The sequence below is a fragment of the Miniopterus natalensis genome, chromosome 1 (genome assembly GCF_054644295.1).
Source record: "Miniopterus natalensis isolate mMinNat1 chromosome 1, mMinNat1.hap1, whole genome shotgun sequence".
Taxonomy (NCBI): Eukaryota; Metazoa; Chordata; class Mammalia; order Chiroptera; family Miniopteridae; genus Miniopterus; species Miniopterus natalensis.
Window position 1 is genome coordinate 152276548 of NC_142081.1, and position 16433 is coordinate 152292980.

Here is a 16433-nt window from a genome sequence, read left to right on the forward strand (position 1 = left end):
GGCTTACCCTAGGGAGGAGGGTTGCTCTGATTTTGGCAAACTCCTAATTAGCATACTAAATTTCATCAAGCCTGTGGGCAAGGCTGAGACTGGGAGAGTACCTGGGGTCCCTCATCAGCCCCCAGGGACTAAGCTGGGGACTGAAGGTGCCACTGCTTAGGCCAGCAACAGGGCAAATGATTTTAGTTTCCCCGAATGAGGCCCTGCCCTCTATTCCTCAGAAATTCAGAAATTCCAGGTCTCCTCTCCAGTCTGCCAGTGACTTGAACTTGAGAGTCCTTGAGCCTGCTACACAAACATCTGAGCTCCTGAGAGTGCCCAGGCACAAAAGGTCAGGAAACCCGTTTTTAACAAGAGGCCTTTGGCAATGTCAAACCTGTCCTGCTGGGACCATGCCCCAGTACCTAGTTGGCACTTGCTGTTGACCTTCGCCCCCAAGAGCTCTGGCCTTTTATGACACCATGGGGAATGGAGTTATTTCCAAAGCTGTCCTTTGGCTTTCTTTTTCTCCTAATCCTAAAGAAAGGTGACAATGAAAGGCTAATCTGGTTTGGAGTTCCCCTCCATCTGAGTAGTGTGTGCTGCATGTGCGTTTTAATTCTTATTTACATTCCTCAGGAAGCTCACCACCAATGGGATCTGAATCAAAATCTGAATCAATAATTAGCATAGAGTGCATCCAACTCCCCTGAGATTAGGCGCTGGAAAATCAGCTTTTAAAACATCTGAAGACCATGTAATTATGCTCCCAGCCAAGTGTCCAGCCACACTTGAAAGAAAAAAATTGAGGTCTGAACTAATTTTCTCTGTGCTACACATACCTCAGGAGTGCATGCTCCATTACTTATGGAAGGAAATACGGCACCAAAGCCTGGATTAGCTAATCCGAGGGACAGGCTGTTATTAATACAGATCCAAAGAATCTGCCCACAATGGGGTGACACCTCTAGCACCTACTCTGCTGCACATCCTGGTCTCTCACTGCACAGGCAAATGGCATTCGAGGTGGGAACACAAGTCCACACCTGACTCGGGTGTGGGCCAGTGGCCCCTACCTAGGTTTGAGCCAGTCTGGGTGAGCATCCCAAAGCAGAGACTTGTAGTCAGAGACCAACATTTGCCACACCTTTCACAAGGCTCTGCTCTCCTGACGCCAACTAATCCCTGTTTCCCAAACACCTGGGTTGGAAAGGCACCGTGGGGGCCTCTGTGTCACTTCTAACTGGAGAACTCCCCCGATCTAATCCTCAGGAGAATTCTCATCTTTTCTGAAGACATGAGGAGACAGGAGGGCTTATGACAAGCTCTTCCTGGGCTCTGAGATCCTGTTCCCTGATACAAGGCTACATGGGGAGCCAGCAATGGCTCCTTCCAACAGTGCAGAAAGACAACACTTAAAAATGAAGGCAGTCCCAAACCGGAAGACTCCTAACTCAAGCAACTTGGGCTCCTAACAAAGTTAAGGTATCAAAAGCAACATGGGTATCATGTTCATAGATATTTTAGAGACTTAACAACTGGTTTAAAATCTGATTGGTTCCATTTTTCAGAGCAAAGAAAATTGAAGACAACACATTTCAAGAGGGAATGATAAAATTCCAAAAAGTAGCTTATATTTTATTTACTTTTTCTCCTATACTTGACCCTGACACAAAATAGTAACTTCGCCTCAAATCTATTTTGGTGTTCTGTCATAGGCCCTCCCTTTATTCCACCTTCACCTCTATCATCTGGTTCACTATGATTTGACTACTTTTTTCCTTTTATCTTTTCCAGGTATTGAGATGTGATTGACATATAACATTGGGTAAATTTAAGGTGTACAACATGTTGATTTGATACACTTAATATTGTAAAATGATTACCACCATAGCATTAGCTAATACCTCCGTCATGTCACGTAATTATCTTTTTTTGTATTTAGAACATTTAAGATCTACTCTCTTAGCAACTTTCAAGTATATATTAACTATAATTACCATGTTCATTAGCTCCCCATAATTTATTCATCTTATAAGTAAAAATTTACATCCTTTGACCAACAAACATCTCCCCATTTCCCCTACTCCCTAGCCCCTGGTAAACACCATTAGAATTTTGATAGGGATTGCACTGAATCTATAGATGGCTTTAGATAGTATGGACATTTTAACAATATTAACTCTTCCTATCCATGAACATGTGCTATCTTTCCATTTCTTTATGTCTTTGGGTTTTTTTGTTTTTATTTTAAATATATCTTTATTGATTTCAGAGAGGAAGGGAGAAGGACAGAGAGATAGAAACATCAATGATGAGAGAGTCGTCAATGATCGGCTGCCTTCTACACGCCCTCGACTGGGGCTTGAGCCCTAATCGGGAATCGAACCATGATCTCCTGGATCCTAGGTCAATGCTCAACTGCTGAGCCATGCCCAGCCGGTAAGTGCACAGATCTATTACCTCAGTTAAATTTATTCCTATTTTATGCTATTTTTATGCTGTTACGAATAGGATTGTTGTTTTTTCACGTTTCATTGTTATTGTATACAAACAGCTGATTTCTGTATGTTGATTTTGCATCTGATAACTTTACTGATTGGTTCTAACTTTTGGTGGAGTCATTAGGACTTTTTTATATATAAGATCATATCATCTGCAAACTAAGACAATTTTACTTCTTTATGATTTAGATGCCATTTATTTTTAACTGATTGCTCTGGCTAGAACTTCTAGTGCTATGTTGAATTGGAGGGGTGAGAGTGAGCACACGTGACCTGTTCCTGATCTTAGAGAAAAAGCTTTCAACATTTCACTGTTAAGTATGATGTTAGCTGTGGGCATATCAAATATGGCCTTTATTATGTTGAGATATGTTCCTTCTATTCCCAATTTTTTGACAGTTATCATGAAAGTATGTTGTATTTTGTGAAATGCTTATTCTGCATCTATTGAGATGATTATATAGTTTTATTCTTCATTCTATGAATGTGGTGCATCATTTTGATTGATTTGCACATGTGGAACCATCCTTTCATCCCAGGGATAAGTCCCATTTGATCATGGAATATGATCTTCTTAATATCCTGTTGGGTTTGGTTTGTTAGTAATTTCTTAAGCATTTTTGCATCTGTATTCATCAGGGATACTGCTCAGTAGTTTTATTTCCTTGTATTGTCCTTATCTGGCCTTATAAAATGAGTTTGGGGGTATTCCCTCTTCCTTTTTTTGTTGTTTGAGAAGGACTGGTATTCTTTTTTAAATGCTTTGTAGGATTCACTATCAAAGCCATCTGGTGTTGGACTATTCTTATTGAGAAGCTTTTGATTACTGATTCAACCTCCCTCCTCGTTATTGGTCTGTTCAGATTTTCTGTTTCTTCATGATTCAGTCTTGGTAGGTTGCATGTGTCTAAGAATTTATCAGTATCTTCTAATTGGAACTAGAAGTTAGGTTATCACATGTTTTGCCAAATAATTGCTCCTAATAGTCTCTTATGATCCTTTGTATTTCTGTGGTATCAGTTATGTTTTCTCTTTCATTTATAATGCTATTTGAGTCTTCTCATTTTTCCTAGTTTAGCTAAAGGTATGTCAGTTGTTTATCTTTCAAAACACCATTTTATTTTATTTTTAATATATCTTTATTGATTTCAGAGAGAGGAAGGGAGAGGAAGAGACAGCGATAGAAACATCAATGATGAGAGAGTCATTGATCAACTGCAGCCTACAACCCGGGCATGTGCCCTGACCGGGAATCGAACCCCGATCGCCTGGATCCTAGGTCGATGCTCAACCGCTGAGCCACGCCCAGCCGGGCTCAAAACACCATTTCTTAATTTTGTTGACCGTTTCTATAGTTTTTCAGGTCTTTATTTCATTTATTTCTGCTCTGATAATTGTTATTTCCTTCCTTTTGCTAACTTCGGGCTTAGTTTGTTTTTGTTTTTCTTTTCCTAGTTCCTTGAGGTGTAAAATTAAGTTGCTTGAGACCTTTTTTCTTAGTATAGAGATTTATTACTATAAACCTCTCTTAAAACTGCTTTTGCTGCATCCCATAAGTTTTGGTATGCTGTGTTTCCATTTTTGTTTGATGTAAGATTTTTTTTACAGTAATCCCCACCTTATACACGGTTTCTGTTACCTGTGGTCAACTGTGGTCCAAAAACATTAAATGGAAATTTCTAGAAATGAACAATTCATAAGTTTTAAATTGCATGCCATTCTGAGTAACATGATGAAACCTGATGCCATCCTTCCCCATCCCTCCCGGGGGACGTGAATCAACCCCTTTGTTCAGAATAGCCACACTGTATATGCTACTCACCTATCAGGCACTTAACAGCTATCCTAGTTATCAGGTCCACTTTTGAGGTAATGCAGTACTTGTGTTCTTTTACTTGATAATGGCCCCAAAGTACAAGAGTAGTGATGCTAGCAATTCAGATATACCAAAGAGAAGCCATAAAGTGCATATATGTATAGGTAAACGTAGTGTATATAGGGTTTGGTACTATCAGCAGTTTCAGGCATCCACTGGGGATTTTGGAATATATCCCCACAGATAAAAAGGGATCTAATATACTTCCTTCTTGACCCATTGTTTGTTCAGGAGTGTGTTGTGTAATTTCCACATATTTGTGAATTTTCAGCTTTCTTCCTGTTATTGATTTCTAGTTTCATACCATTGTGGTTGGAAAAGATACTTGGTATAATTGCAATTTTCTAAAACTTACTAAGACTTTTTTTGTGACCTATTATATGATCTGTCTTGGAGAATATTCTGTGTGCATTTGAGAAGAATGTGTTGTAATATGTCTGTTTGGCCCATTTGATATAAAGTATGGTTCAAGTTCAATGTTTTTGTTGATTTTGTTTGATCTATCCATTGTTAAAAGCGGTATGTTTAAGTCCCTTACTATTATTGAATTGTAGTCTGTTTCTCCCTTTAGATCTGTTAGCACTTTCTTAATATATTTAGGTGCTCCAAGGTTAGGTGCATGTATATTTACAATTGTTATATATTCTTGATGAAATGACCTATATGTTATTATATAATGACCTTCTTCATCACGTTACTGTTTTGGTTTAAAGTGTATTTCATCTGATAGTTATCCCTGCTCTCTTTTGGTTCTCACTTGAGTATCTTTTTCCATCCCTTCGCTTTCAGCCTATGTGTGTTCTTAAAATGAAGTGGTCTCTTTTAGGTAGCATGTAGTTGGGTCTTTTTTAAAAATCCATCTAGCTACTCTGTCTTTTATTTGAGAATTCAATCTATTTACATTTAATTATTGATAGGTAAAGATTTCTAATGCCATCTTATTTTCTAGTTTGTAGTTTCTTGGTTCCTTTCTTCCTCTCTTGCTGCCTTGCATTGTGAAATGATGGTTTTCCATATGCTTTGGTTCCCTTCTTTTTATCTTTTGTTACTCTACTGTAGATTTTTGCTTTATGGTTACCATGAGGCTTACACAAAATATTTTACAACAGTCTATTTGATACTGATAACAATTTAACTTTGATCACATACAAAAACTCTACCCTTTTACTCCTCCCTTTTGTTTCTGATGTCACAATTTACATATTTTATATTGTGTATACCATAATAAATGATTGAAGCTATAGCTATTTTTAATACTTTTGGCCTTTAACCTTTATATTAGAGTAAAATAGTTAATACATCCCACATCATAGTACCAGAGTCCTCTGAATCTGACTATAACCAAGGTGGTGTGTGTTTTCATGTTACTAATTAGCATCCTTTCATCTCAGCTTGTAGGACTCCTTTCAGCATTTCTTATAAGTCACATCTGGTGGTGATGGGCTCTCTCAGCTTTTTTAGGGAAAGTCTATTCACCTTCCATCTCTGAAGAACAACTTTGCTAGGGAAAGTATATTTGGTTGGCAGGGTTTGTTTTCCTTCACCTCTGTGTCTTCTCATTTTTCTGTTTCCATTGCCGCCACCCTCACTGCTCTCGGTTGCTGTCTTTTTCCTCTGCCCTTCCCACTCCATTTCCTGACTGTACCTCCATCAATATCTTGCTTCTGAAAACCAAGCTCAAGTCAGATCACTGCCTCCAACCCCCACCCCAAGGTTCTGAACATTTTAACAAATCCTACTTGACTGCTTAGCCTAGTTCCTCAGCCCTATCTTCTTTCTCCCCAGTCTTATTTACCATTATTCTCCAATTTCCTCTGATCTCCCTTCAAACTGTTCCTGGCCCTTCCCTAGATATGCCCCCATGTTCGAGCCTTTGCCCAGGCCCTCCCCTCCATGGAAATACCTTTTCATCCATCACAACCTTCAGAAATCTCATTCATCCTCAGCGTCCTCTGCTCTCCCACCCTGGCCCCTGGGCTGCTTCCCCTCCATTTCCCCGGCACCTGCTTCTGCTTTCTTATGGCTGGAAGCAAAGTTGACCTGCTATTAGATCACCTGGGTAGATGACTTAATTCTTCTACTGAAAGCAAGCTACCCATTCTGCAAGTACAATAAGAAGTAGTTTTAAGTTAAAACACCAAATTTATTGCATAATATTGAACTATATGCACACACATAGAAAATAAACATTTCATATAACTGTATATCTTCTTTTTAATCTTGTATTATAAAGACTGAAAAACTACCAATTTAGCAATTGGAATAAGTTTTAAAAACAAAAAAACAAAATCAAAAATCTACAATCCTTCATTGATATTCGATGCTATATCAAGGGTCATAAATACTTCATTTTATATAAATAAGTCTTTCTCTAGCGACTAGGAATTTAAAATTAGATTGACGTGGATTCTTTGACCATATAGAATTTTCTTATCTCACACTGAAGAAGGTTGAACATGTCATTATTTTTGAGATACATATATTTCCTTTAAACACAATCCCCCGTGAAATCCCACTGTAAACAAACATTTCAAATGCAATGAAAGTTCCATAATAAAGAATGTCCTTAAGTCTCAGCAATCAGGGAAGAGGGAAAAAAGTCTGAGTAGAAATTTTGCAATTTAAATAGAAATTTAAAAAATAGAATGCATGCATGCACGAGGAGGAGAAGGGAGCATTAAGTCAAGTAACAAAGAATGGGATGAAGTGACAGAAAAGTAAAGTGGGGGAGGGAGAAGGTAGGAAAAGCAAAAAGACGGGAGAGGAAAGACAAAGTGGGAGAGGACAGAACAATAAATTTGTGTCTACTTTTCTTGGAGAAGATACTCTTTAAAAAAATTAATGCAACTTGCTCCAAAAGCGAGATAAGGAAAGGGTTGGTGTCTATCACCTCACCTTACTGTCAAAGGAACTCGACTGAGCAACAAAACAAAATTAGGCTCAGCTGCCACTCTGAACTGCTCTGCACATCTTTAAGGAGGTCCAGGAATAGGCCGAGCCATGGGGAGATTGCTAATCCCTCAGGAACTTTTTTTTTTTAAAGCAAGACGTGTTCATAAAGGCTCCCATAAATTCTCAAGAGTTCAGCCACAGTAATGGACCTGTATTCAGTTTGTTGGAATTGGGAATTTCTGAAGTAGTCCTTTCCTCCTTAGTCCTTAGAGTAGGGCTGCCAACAAGCCAGGGCATTTCCAAGGCTGCAGAGACAGGAGGCGTTCCGCAGGTGCACGTAAGAAAGGACAGGTCAGTCAAAATCATCCTTGCAGAGGAATGAGAAGCTAAGAGAAGGGCGAGGAAGCACTGTGAGGAAGGGTCAGGGCTGAGAGGGACATTTGGGAAATGAGAGTTTAAAAACCCACTGCCATTTTATCCAGCGGAGTGCAACATATTCCCAAGTGCAAGGAGCACTCGGTAATTTGGTTTAAAAACAAAAACACTTCCCACAGTAGAGACAATTTTTCATCCCATCCCCAACCCTGATTTTTCAAGAAGGTTGCTTATTGCGTACAACCCCAGAAACACATCAACCAGGTTCAGAATTCAAAAGTCCCAACCCACTGATACAATAAAAAAATAGAACTCACTCCCCACGATTTTCTGTATAGGCCTCAATGTGGACACTGAGGAAGGAAGGGGAATCTGGGGCAAGCTGGGGGACCTCAGGCCAAACTAAACCCCTCGTAGTTGTCCAGGGCCTGGGTCAGCCGCGCACTCAGGATCTCTTTGCTGCTGTACTTGGGGAGGTCAAGAAGGTTGTAGCAAGTGTGGGCCACGGGCAAGTACTCCTCCCCGCTGGCTGTGGACTGGATGACAATCTGCAGGCTCGCCATGCCATAGATGGGAATCCGATCACTGCCCGTCAGGAACACTGGGGAGAAAGGGAATTGGCATTACCAGCCATGCCAACAGGGAGCTGCTCCCCACAGTCCTCCCAGGAACAGAAAGTGTGACACCCTGTGGCTCGTGTGAGAAGTACAACCACTTTTATGTGCCATTGTGTGTATCATTAAAATTAATATATGCTCATTCATATAATGTAAGAGACCGCTTTTCAAATCCTCTTTTTTGGTTTTCTACAAATAAAAATTCTATACTGTTCACTGACTAATTTCTGACTCTGATTATACAATGACACAAAGATTTCAACTATTTTTAAAAGGGTAAATTCATTCACATAAACTAAACTTCATGCTCTTTTCCAAATGTATTATCCTTCTCAAATGTTATCCAGGTAGTCACAAAGGACCATATATAATTCCAATTATATGAAATGTCCAGATTAGGCAAATCCATAGACCCAGAAAGCAGACTGGTGAGGCTGGAGGGTAGGAGGAAATGGAGAATGAATGCTAATGGGAATGCAGTTTCTTCTTGCAGTGATGAACATGTTCTAAAACAGATAGATTCATAACCCAGTGAATATACTAAAAACCACTGAACTGTACACTTTAAATGGGTGAATTGTATGGTATGTGAATTATAATGCAATTATAAAGCTAATATAAATCACATTTTCCAATACATGGGCAACAGACACTTTGTAGTATTTTCAAAAAGCTAGACAGATAAGGGAAATTAATCCAATTTGATTTCAAAAATGTGATACTTAAAGGAATCACTAACATAAAAATAACAAGTGTTTTTAGAGCAACTGTGAGGACCCACCAAGACAGAGGCAGGCCCCTAGGCCCCGGGGCAGGACAAAAGGCATACAGGAGTGACTCAGTAAACTGCAGAGGGTGGAGGCAGTTCCAGGAATTAACTTAAATCGGTGGGTTTGACAAATACAAGGTGCACTCAAGCTTCAGGCGCCTGTGGTTGAGAAACATCCTGAGCCCACCCTTCCTGAAGAATTTACAACCCTTCCAAGGACAATGATTGCTTGCTCACTGTAACCCTATATAAGCCTGTTGTAAATTTGGATTGGGGTTCGAGTCAGAATTCCACTGCGTTGGATACGACCGAACCCCAGCTAGCTGGAATAAAAGTCCCTTTTGCTGTTACATTATCAGCTCTGGAGTGATTGTCTTTCCACCGCATAGGGGATCTGATTTTCGGACATAACACAACAACTATGGATTAACATCTGTGTTGTGCCTGAGATATCATTAAGACAAAAGTGTAAACATTTATTTACTGTTTACCATTTAAAAGCGTTAGAACTGTACCTGTGGAGTCCATCATTCTACACCACATCCAAAACTAAAATGTGGACAAATACCATATTGAGACTCCTGATACTTACAGAGAAACCTCTTCTTCTTTTCCAGTGGAAACTCATGAAATGTTTCCCAAAATAGTTTCACAGTGGGATGTGTAGCTGAGTAATCCCCCTTATAGATGGCAGTCTGTCCCAAAAGACAAAAAGGAAAAAATGTATCTTAGAAGATTATAGTAGATGTTGCATATACCACTCACATTTGAAAGTAAGAAATAACCTCTGAGATGCAGAGGCCTCCAAGTCCTACCCAAGCACATATGCTGGGAAGGAGACCGGACCTTGGGCACAGCTCCCCAAGCCGCTGCTGCGTCCTGGGAGGGAAAAATATGCTCACCTCTTCTAGTTCCTCCCAGTTGTAGTTGCTGTTCCCCACCATCATGGCTCTCAGTTCTGAAGGCTGAAAGAGCTCAAGCACTTTGCCACCACACACCTTTAGGAAGCCGCTGGAGAAAGCTGTGTACCATTCGTGAACTGAGATTTGGAAGATATAATTCACGTAAGCATCCACAAATTCCTGCCTGCCAGAAAACCAAAGAAACAGAACATGTTTAGCCCAAAGTCATCCAGTGCCTCTTTTACACTGAGGTCGAGGGTGACGAAAATGGAATTTCATTAAATTCTCATAACAAGAGGCATCCTAAGGCATTGGGTACGTTACTGCCCAGGCCTAGGGTTCCACTGAAGAATGCCAGGTGATCTGATGGCAGGTAGGAAGGGGAGGACCTAGGCCACATAGGTAGAACCATACTACTATCTTTGTTTTACCTAAGGCACTCATTCCAGTTTTCGTCTTGTTTACGGTCCTATTTAAAATTTGAAGAAAATAAGACTTTCTGCTTAAAAGAAAAAGTCTAGGACAATGGTTCTAGGCTACTTCCCCCTTCAGAAATGAATACAGTTAAACCATCTGATACTTGTATCCTCCCGTATCTTAAAGAGTAATGTCATAACTCCTCTTTTTTTCCTTCACAAATTTATTATATAAAATGCCCCATTGATGTTTCACCAGAGACTCAAAAATAGGCAGAAGGTAGAGAAGCTTTAGAGCAGAGAAGGGGAAGGCTTCAGGTGTGCCCTGGCTGGAGGCTGCTGGCATGGGAAGCTGTGGGTGGGCTAACTAGAAGTGAGCATCCTGTGTGATTGGTTAGAAATGCATATTTTGCTTTTGGGGGGGGGGGGGGAGGAATTAAGGTATAATCGACATTTAACATCATATGAGTTTCAGATATACAACATAATGATTCAATAATTGTATACATTGTGAAATGATCACCATAATAATTCTAGTTAACATCCATTGCCATACATAGTTACAAATTGCTTTTCCCCTTGGGATAAGAAATTTTAAGATCTACTCTCTTAGCAACTTTCAAATATGCATATTTTGTTTTCTGATTGGTCCTAAGTTGGAAGAAGCTGTCAGTTATTACTCAAATCCTGGCCGTTTGGGACTGACAGTTTCAGGACTTACTGAAGAGACAGCAAGCTGGCTTCCGTAAGTCTGACTCCTGGCAGGCTGGCTTCCTGGGCTGCTTACTGTAGATTAGGGGCTGGTTTCCTGAGCAGGTTTTCACGGGTTGCAGGTGAGAGTTGTTTTTATATATGGTCTGGCCATTGTCTATGCATATTTACTCTCTCACTAGGGGAAATGTAAACTGTGAAATGAGGTGAACATCTGGGAGAAAAAGTTGCCAATAGCTGAAAGAGCTGAAAAGAAACACCTTTTGACCCAGCTACCCTACCACCAGATGGGTGACACAAAATGACTCTCATGTGAAGGCACATGACAGCGAGCACCGGGGACGTTCGCTGCAGCATTTTCTTGTAGTAGGGAGGCACGGGAATAAACAGCCTCGGGTATGAGAACAGATAAGGAAAAGGTGGCAGTCACATGAGGAAACCTTAGCAGAGCACCTGAATGGCATTCCTAGGTCCATATTTACCAGGGACCATGCGGAGTGAAACTAAGGTTTTAAATGTTCACTACACTATGAGAGCATTTATTTGCTTTTCAACACTTAAAATAATGCTACCTATAAGAGACAGTATCACTGCCACTTAGAGCTTGTGACCCTTGGGCAAGTTATTTGATCTCTCTGTGCCTCAGTCTCTTCATCTGTAAAATGGGGAGAATAAGAGTATATAGCTCATGGAATTGTTATAAAAATTAAGTTAATACATGTAAAGTTCGTAGAACCAAGACACTCTGGTAAATGTTAGCAATTATTAATATTATTGTTTATGGATAAGCAATTTCATTTATGTATATGAAGTTATATTTGCATAAGTTGTGTTAATTTTTAAAAATGAAAGCATTAATGTAAAAAGATGTTTGTGCTAATACACATATTTAATATAAAAGTATAAAAACAGGAAACAATATACATGAAATTCATAGTAAGAGTTTTGTCTATGTAAGAAAGGAGGGTAGGAAGAGGAAAATGGGTTAAGGAGACAGAGAAAATTTCAATGGTATCATTAATTTTTTCTTTTATTAAAAAAATCTAAAGAAAATACTGTTTACTCTGGATCATAGATATAAAGATGCTTGTCATATTATTCTCTGCACTTCTCTGTATTTAAATTTTTTTCTAAAAGTCAGCCACATGCAAAAAATAAAACTGGACCCCTATCTTATAGTATAAAAAAAATCAACTCAAAATGGATTAAAAACTTGAATTTAAGACTTGAAACCATAAACCTAGAAGAAAACATTACGAGTAAGCTACATGATGATGTGGTCTTGGCAATGATTTTTTGGATTTGACACCAAAAGCAACAAAAACAAAAATAAACAAATGGGGCTACATCAAACTAAAACACTTCTGCACAGCAAAGGAAACCAAAAATATGAAAAAGCAACCTACTGAATGGGAGAATATATTTACAAATTATATAATATTAAGGGAATAATATCCACAACATATAACGATTGCACACAACTCAAAAGCAAAAACCAAAGATGACATACAGATGCCAACAGGTACATGAAAAGGTACACAACATCACTAATCATCAGCAAAATGCAAATCAAAACCACAATGAGCTGTCACCTCACAACTAGGAGAACGGCTATCATCAAGAAGACAAAATTTTCCAAGTGTTGGGTAAGCATGTGGAGAAAAGGGAACCCTGCTGCACTGCATGTGGGAATGTAAATTGGTGCAGCCACTTTGGAAAACAGTATGGATGTTCCTCAAAAAATTAAAAACAAAACTACCATATATGATCCAGCAATTCCACTTCTGGGTATTTATCCAAAGGAAACAAAATCAATATCTCAAAGAGCTATCCATATTCACTGCAGAATTATTCACAATAGCCAGAACATGGAAAAAACCTAATTGTACATCAATGGATGAATGGATTAAAAAAGTGTGTATATGTAATGGAATATTATTCAGTCATAAAAAAGAAGGAAACCCTGTCATTTGCAACAACACAGATGGACCTTGAGGGCATCATGCTAAGTGAAATAAGTCAGAGAGAGAAAGACAAATACTGTACGATGTCATTTATGTATAGAATCATTAAAAAAAAATTCATAGATACAGAGAGCTGATCAGTAATTGCCAGAGTTGAGGGGTGGGTGAAGTGAGTGAAGATAGTCAAAAGATACAAACATCCAGTTATAGAATAAGTCCTGGGGATGTAATGTACAGAATGGTGACTATAGTTAACAACACTGTATTGTCTATTTGTAATTTGCTAAGGAAGTAAACCTTAAAATCTCTGATCAGAAGAATAATTGTAAATATGTGTATGTGTGGTGGTGGATGTTGATTAAACTTACTGTGATCATTGTGCAATATATACATCTAAAAAAGCACTATGCTGTGTACCTAAAACACATACAATGTTTTATGTTAATTATATCTAAATACAATAAATTTTTAAAATCTGACATCATAAAGACAGACGCTTTCTACTTATCCTACACTGTAATATAATACTTCACAAACTGAATTTAAACATCTTGGGTTTCCTCCAAGCAGACAGTTTTTACATAGTCACTATCTACACAAACAACTAACCAACAGGCAGTGTAATACAATGGATTAGTGGGCAGACAGGTTGAAATCCAAGCTCTGCCATGTCCTGCAGGCTACTAAGCCTCTCTTTTCTCATCTTTGTTTTTTCTCTTTTTTTAAATCCTCACCCGAGGAGATTTTTTCCATTGCTTTTCAGAGACAGTGAAGGGGAGAGAGAAGGAAAGAGAAACATCAATGTGACAGAGACACACTGATTGGTTGCCGGGGCCAGGGATCAAACCTGCAACTGAGGTATGGGCCCTTGGCTGGAATCGAACCCGGGACCCTTCAGTCTGAGGGCTGACACTCTAACCACTGAGCCAAACTGGCTAGGGCTCTTTTCTCATCTTTAAGAGGGATAAATGGTCAGTTTTAAAAATAAAAGCCACTAATGTAAAAAGACTATCATACATCTTAACCATAGATGCTAAAAGTTTCTCACACTGCATACAATGCACTAACTTCCTGAAACCCATTAGGCAAAGCTGGTAGCATTTTTCTGGTACAACTGCCTAAGCCAAGCACCACCAACATGATTTTTTATTACAGACAGCGATGGTTAATTTTATGTTTCATCTTAGCTAGGCTATGGCACCAAGTTGTTTGGTCAAACACCAGTCTCAGTGTTGCTGTGAAGGTGTTTTTTAGATGTGGTTAACATTTAAATCAGTAGACTTTAAGTAAAACAGATTAGTCTTCATGTTGGGGGGACTCATCCAAAGAGCTGAAGTCCTTAAAAGACTAAAAAGTTGAAGACCTCCAAAGAGGAAGGGATTTGGCCTCCAGACTGCCATCTGACTCAGGACTACAACTACTGCCAGAATTGCTAGCCTGCCAGCCTGCCCTGTAGATTTCTGATCTGTCAGCTCCACAATCACATGAACAGATTCCTTAAAATATCGACAGACAGACAGACATCCGATTGGTTCTCTTTCTTGAGAAAGCCCTAAACTACTACAGCTTTTGGTACCAGGAAGTGGCATACTACATTACCAAATACCTAAAAATGTTGAAGTGAGTTTGGACCCCTGTGAATTGCCTGGGAGACCAATGAGGTTTTTCAGGATTTTGTACAAGCAGAAACACTGCCAGCTTGCACCAAAGGGGCAGAGAGGGAATAAAATGAAGGAAGGCTGTTGGGCTTTGGGATCCCACAGGTATAAAATGAGCCAGTAGAGCTGTCTGCAAATAGGTGTTATCTTTCAAGAAAAGGGAAGAATAACCCCAAAGGCAGATCAGAGTCCAGCAGGGCTAACACTGCCACCATGGACACAGGTTGAGGAACAGGGCCACCACCCCAGTGGGCCAGAGGACAGCATGGAGCCAAAGAGGATTATTCTTCAAGCCTTAAAATCTAAAGAAATTTACCCTGCTAGGTTTTGGATTTGCTTAGGGCCTGTAACCCCTTAAGATTTCTCCCCATTAGAATGGAAATGTCTGTCCTATGCCTGTTCCACTGTTGTATCTGGAAGCAGATAACTTGTCTGGTTCAGAGGTTCACAGCTGTAGGCTTTTGCTTCAGGATGAATCAAACCCCAAGTCTCACCCATACCTGATTTAAATGATATATTAGGGTTCTCCAGAGAAGCAGAGCCAGTAGTGTATATGTATATATGAGTGTATATGTATATATGTATACACACACACACACACACTCATATATACATATTTATATATATACACATTATAGGAAGATAGATTATAAAGAATTAGCTCATGTAATTATGGAGGCTCACAAACCCCAAGATCTGTAGTCTGCAAGCGGGAGACCAAGGAGAGCTGACGGTGTAGTTCTAGCCCAAAGGCAGGCTGGAGACCTAGGAAGGGCCCATGTTCCTGTTAGAGTTCAAAGGAGGGGAAAACTGATGTCCCAGCTCAAAGGCAGTCAGTCAGCCTTTTTGTTCTGTCCAGGCCTTCAGATAATTGGATGAGACGCATGCACATCAGGGAGGGCAATCTGCTTTACTCAAATGTCACTCTCATCCAGAGACACCCTCACAGACATGCCCGGAGAGTAATGTCTGACCAAATATCTGGCGCTTCACAGCCCAAATTCACACATAAAATTAACCATAATGGATGAGATTTCAAACTTAAAGTTGATGCTAAAATAGGTTAAGACTCTGGAGGATGTTAGAATGGGGTGAGTGTATTTTATAGGTGAGGACATGAATTTGGGGGGGGCCATAAGCTGAAGTGTTATGGGTTGGGCTGTGTCCCCCTAAAATTCATATATTGAAATTCTAACCCCAGTACCTCAGAAGGTGGCCTTATTTGGAGACAGAGTCTTTACAGAGGTAATCAAGTTAAAATGAAATGAAGTTATTAGGGTGGGCTCTAATCTGAATGACTGGTGCCCTTATAACGGGGAAATTTGGACACAGAGACATGCATAGAGGAAACACAATGGGAAGAGAGCTAAGGAGGAGAAAGACATCCACAAGCCAAGGAGACAGGCCTGGAACGGTTCCTTTCTCCGTAGTCCTCAGAAAGAAACAACCTGCCAACACCTTGATTTTGGACTTCTAGCCTCCAGAATTATGACACAATAATTTCTGTTAAGTCACTTAGTCTGCGGTACTTTGTTATACTAGCCCTAGTAAACTAATACAGAGACTCTAATCTCTACATGTCAATTAGTATTACTCTCAACACATTCTTTTCTATAATGATCATTAACAATTAAGGAGTGTTTACTAAGTGCTGTTCATTAAATAAGTTCTTATATACTATATCAGTGAATATTCAAAACTACCCTTGGAGTAAATTTTATGGTATGAGAATTATGTCCCAATAAAAATAAATACACAAAAACAACTTTT

General features: G+C 39.4%; 1 protein-coding gene across 2 annotated transcripts in view; it reads right to left on the bottom strand.

Annotated features, from left to right (window-relative positions):
* Nucleotides 1-6481: 6481 nt before the first annotated feature.
* The window catches only part of HERC3 (HECT and RLD domain containing E3 ubiquitin protein ligase 3), a 104717-nt gene continuing 94765 nt past the window's right edge, over nt 6482-16433 (bottom strand). For both annotated transcript variants that reach the window (XM_087826596.1, XM_016203230.2), the window contains 3 exons: nt 9915-10098; nt 9605-9707; nt 6482-8227 (listed from right to left, as the gene is read on the bottom strand). In XM_087826596.1, the coding sequence (XP_087682722.1) occupies nt 8019-8227; nt 9605-9707; nt 9915-10098 (496 nt within the window). In that variant the 3' untranslated portion in view covers nt 6482-8018. The remainder of the gene's footprint in view (nt 8228-9604; nt 9708-9914; nt 10099-16433) is intronic.